The sequence below is a fragment of the Nestor notabilis genome, unplaced genomic scaffold, assembly GCF_000696875.1.
Source record: "Nestor notabilis isolate BGI_N333 unplaced genomic scaffold, ASM69687v1 scaffold17919, whole genome shotgun sequence".
NCBI classification, from domain to species: domain Eukaryota; kingdom Metazoa; phylum Chordata; class Aves; order Psittaciformes; family Psittacidae; genus Nestor; species Nestor notabilis.
Window position 1 is genome coordinate 19972 of NW_009943440.1, and position 5038 is coordinate 25009.

The 5038-nt window shown below is 43.8% G+C and overlaps 1 protein-coding gene across 1 annotated transcript in view; it reads right to left on the reverse strand.

Moving 5' to 3' along the window:
* LOC104411514 (actin-85C-like) overlaps positions 1-903 on the reverse strand; it is a 1152-nt gene extending 249 nt beyond the window's left edge. The window contains exon 1 of the mRNA XM_010021954.1: positions 1-903. This exon is cut by the window's left edge and continues 249 nt beyond it. Coding sequence (XP_010020256.1) covers positions 1-903 — 903 coding nt within the window.
* Between the last annotated feature and the right edge of the window lie 4135 nt (positions 904-5038).

The following is a 5038-nucleotide window of genomic DNA, read 5'->3' on the forward strand; positions in this document are numbered from 1 at the left end:
GAGCAGGATGTTGCCGTAAAGACTCCTGCGCATGTCGATGTCGCATGTCATGATGCTGTTGAAGATCATTCTGTGCACGCCAGGAGCTTCGACTCCAATGTTTGCAGGCATGAAAAGGGTCTCTGGTGCACGGAAGAGCTGGTTGCCTATCTGGATGATATTGTTGTCAGGCAGCCTGTATTCCCTCATGATTTCTTCTGGCTTTGCTTTCATTTCTTGGACAGGGTCTAAAGCTACGTAGCACAACTTCTCCTTGATATCTCTGACAATCTCCCTTTCAGCTGTGCTAACAAAAGTGTGGCCACTCTCCAAAAGCAGTTTCATAAAATATTCGGTGATATCCCGACCAGCAATATCCAGCCTGGAGACAGCATGGGGTAAACAGTATCCTTCATATATGGGGACAGTGTGGGTGACACCATCCCCGCTGTCCATGACTATCCCAGTGATACGGGCCGATGCATAGAGCGCCAGAGTCGCCTGGACTGCAACGTACATGGCTGGTACCATGAAGCTTTCAAACATGATCTCTGTCATTTTTTCCCTGTTCTGCAGAGGATTGAGGGGGGCTTCAGTCAGAAGCACTGGCCTTTCACAGGGCCTGATTCTCAGCTCGTACTCATACACGTGTCTCCAGATCCTTTCCATATCATCCCAGGATGTAACTATGCCATGGTCAATCGGATAATTCAAAGACAGGACCCCTCGTTTGGACTGAGCTTCTTCTCCAATGTAACATTCTTTCTGTCCAGCTCCCAGCATTGTAGCTTTGACTTTAGAGCGACCAACAATTGCTGTAAAAACAGACCTTGGGCCACTGTCCCCCGCGATACCTGCTTTGAACAGCCCAGACCCATTGTCAAAGATTACAGCCGGGACATCCAAAATGCTGGGGTCAAACATTCTTCGCAGCGCTCTGTTTGTCCATTCCCCTTTTACAGCCTGCCAACCATTGCTAGGGAAGCCTCCTCAGGGCTGCACGACGTGCTGTTTCCAACACCCCACCACCTCACAGTGCCTGCTGATGCAATAATACATTTCCCCTGACACTGGATATGGCCAGAGCAGCTTTACCACGATTCCAGTCATGACTATCAATTCACTGAGTCTCACCCACATGTCATGCCCCATGAATGTATCTCTGCAACGAGCCTTAGAGCATTTTTTTCCTCAGAATAGAAGAACAACTATTGCAAATACATGCATGACAGTAATTAAACCTTTCATATGTGCCCCTGGCTTAGCTAAGACTCTACAAACATTTCCAAGGGTTGGTGAAGATTAGGACAATTGTGCCTCCCTGAAAGTATTAACTGAATTACCAGTTTGCTTTTCTGAATAACATCTGCACTGGAAGCAGACCTTGTTCGACTGAATCCTTTCTGATCCTTTAAAGGAAACTCCTAAAACATTTTTAAATCATTAGAACTACCTTTGGCACTGGTTATGGCATTCTGGCATCTTTTTCCCTGTCCTTACTTCATGTAAAGACTATTTTTTGGTGGAATCACAGAAGTGAAATAATCATTTCTGTCTCTTGCTGGTTTGAAAAACCCCAACAGCTTTAAACAATGCTTATAGTACTGTCTAGTGCAAAGAAATTCCTTCCTGTAATGAATCTATTCCTAGGCTGCTGACAAGCTGACCTGCCTGCAAATAAACAGACGTGCAGATGTCTTCCTTCCCTGCTTTCCTTTTCCATTCAGCACTTTGCTGAGAAGAACAAACTCTTTTTTGGAAGTTAGTGCAAAAGGATTACGAATATCCTGGATCTTTACAACTGATCCCCTTTCACATCTAATTGCTTGCTGGTTTTTTGTAATTTTGCTTCAAGAGATTTCCCAAAGAAGGATATTTCTGTAGCTCTGAATCCGATGGGATCTGACAATCCAAATCCCTTCACAGAGAAAATTCCCTTATAAAAAATAAATAAATAAATCACTACATAAGTGCAGTTGAATCCTTGGCTGCCAGAGTTTAATTGCTTCTCCTTGTGGCTTTAAATCCAGGGCAGCTTCAAAGCAAGGGTGGCTTCTATTAAATTTAATTACTTTTTCCTGCAGCTCGCATGGCAGAGGTGCCAGCTACTAAATGAAAGTGGGTTTGAATCAGAGGCAGATTCCAAACAAAGATAGATAATAAAGAGAAATTTTAAGAGTAAGCAAAGGACCTCCTTGTACAGAGACGTTATACCCCTAATGAACTCAGAAATAAAAAAGCCATCTAACAAGGGAGGAGCTTTGTGCATGTTCTTTCCATCCTGCTTCGACTCCAGACACGTTTGGGTTAAATTCCACTCTATCCATTTTAGCAATTTCTCTAATCCTCTTAATATTTGTGTACATATATTTCAGTGTGTGGCACACTTGTTTTCATGCATGCTTCTATATTAATGTCAACAGGTGTCCCAATCATTTAAGAGGTTGTTATATGCATCACACTAGAAGCCCCATTTAATCCTGCGTGGTCTGCATGCAGCTGACAGAGAAGCACTCTCTTTTGAACACAGTGTTGAGTATTAGAACAAGGGAATATTGACTGGGATGATTAAATGGCAGTTGAACCTAGAGGCAGGGAAATATCTGTTCCCTCATATTGCTTCTGTCATAAATCACCTTAAAAAGGGCATGTGTGAATTAATTTTGTTACTGGAGGGGTTGTAATAAATGAAATTACTGTTGGTGTTTTGCTGTAAATTGAATTCAGAGAAGAGACAATGTGAGACATCAAAAATTTCTCATGCTCACCTGGTGGAACAGCTTATGCTGATATGACAGGATCTCATTCAGGAATGGATAGAGAGCTCCTTTTCTGGGAACCAGCCTGTCTTTGGCCTTTGATGTCTGCCAGGGGCTGCCAGCTGTGGGGAGACACATGAGGAATCAAACTGAGACAAGCAAATTCATTCCATGTAAGCTGCTAATGTCTTGACTGGTGGATGGTATCCACTGTCATCTCTTAATGGGATTGCATATGAACTTGAAGCTGAGGCACATTGCAGCACAGTAATTACGCAGTTCCCACAACATACCAACCATAAATGAGCTGTGTCCCACAGACACTGGATTGTAAAGTTCATACATAGTTAATTGTGTTGTTTACAGGCCAGTCTTGCTTCATGCCAGTGCTGAGCACACATTCTCACCAGGTTACACACACCTCTTTGCTTTACTGACCTGCACAGAGCGATGCCCCAGGAGACGCAGCACTTGTTCTTTCTCCATAGCCATCCTCTGTCCAAATACTTCTGGAGACAAACACGTATCTTGGGGCAGATTGAACTAATGAGGCCAGGAAAGCACCTAGAAAAGGTTGATGAGCTTTGGAAGGTCTGATTTTACCTGGGATAAAAACAGAGGGAAAAGAACTTGTGTTTAGCTGTTGTCTCTGAGACAGTGGCTCTGTCAAAGGATGACCAGTGCAGCTTTCCAAGTGGGTTTTAAGCTGCAATTTTTGATTGCTGAGAAGCAATGCGTTAAATCCATCAAAAAGGTGAAGATAAGAAAAACCAAGAGGCTGGCATGTGGAGTCTTGAGGCAGAGAGTCGTGTAAACAGAACTGTGCTGCTTTTTTACACACAGAAGTAATTTAGCACTTTCTGGGATATCCCAGAAACAAACCAAAGGATTTATTAAAGTGCTAAAGCTTAAGTGTTAGAAGTCTGTGCTTTTACAGCTGAAAGATCACAGTTAGAGACCCATCTCCCTGGAGCACGCACATGATTTGTGTAACAAATAGCAGTGCATTTATGGAGTGAATCCAAATGCACCAGGAAGAAATACTACAAGAGAAAAAGTGAGGAAAAGAAGGTATTCCAACCCAGTGGAAGTTTGAATGAGGAAGGACAGAATACCACCACTGAAACTGTATGTGAGGAAGACAGAACGGAGGTGGCTCAGCCTTCTCCATGCCCCTGGAACAGCAGTTCACAGAGCACGGAAGATTCAAGCACATCAAATACTAGGGTGATGATAGATGCCTTTATCCAGTCAGCCCGTCAGCACAGGAGGACAACACGTCCTCTGTGCCACAAGTCATCCTGGTACAGATACAAAATGAGTTTATTATTCCGATGGAGACAGGGCCTGGAAATCAGCCGGGCTTTCCCAGGGACTGCGGAAACAAACAGCAAAGGGCAGGCCCTGCTCCCAAGAATTCCGTCTGGGAAGTGAGACCCAACAGGTGGGTGAGACAAGGTCAGGGTGGGAGGCAAGGGAGACAGTGTGAAAGAAATCAGGGGCTGAGAGCAGTTCTTAGCAGTAAGAAGCAATAATCACCATCACAGATGCTTAGCTCTAACAACTTGACAAGATCCCTTTCTTCACATAGGAGCTGTGCTTGATTGCTCCCATACTTGTTTCCATCTAAAATCCCCATTTTGCAATGTCTTCGTGACACTGCAAACGTCCACAAAGCTCTTTGAAGCTGAATTTTAATGCATTTATTGACACCAGTTATGATTTTCAAAACACATGGGCTACAAATTGTTACCATGCACTCCTGGTGTTTACAGTAATCCCCACATTAAAACAAACTCAGCCTTTCCTGATGATTTTATATCTTCTTGCTGACTCACTTGCCTGTGCTTATTTAAACTCCTGTTGATTTCTTCTTTTAACATTCAACACTTTTGAAGCATAAAAAACCCACCCTTATCTGCAAATTTCATTACTTTTTAAACATTTTGCATTCATTTTTATAGGCACCACATGGCCCAAGTCCTCCTTTTCAACATTCCTTGCAGATCTATGACTTGCAATGTGCTTCCCATGCTCAAGCCCAGCAGTTAACCCTGCACATGCAGCTGGTCTTGGTGTCAGAACTGCTGCCAAAGTCCAGCCTACTGATGGGTGGCTTCAGAAGCTCAGCCCTGATGCTGCAGATTGGCCAGAGGAGGTTTCCCTCTGATCTCCATCTGCTAGAAGTGGGGTTAAGCTGCAGCAAGAGAAGGTTTTAGGAGTCCACACCATTGCCCATTAGAAACAATTGGGGTAGCTCCTTCTTTTGAGCAGGGCTGGACTGCTGAAGCTGTGTGGCG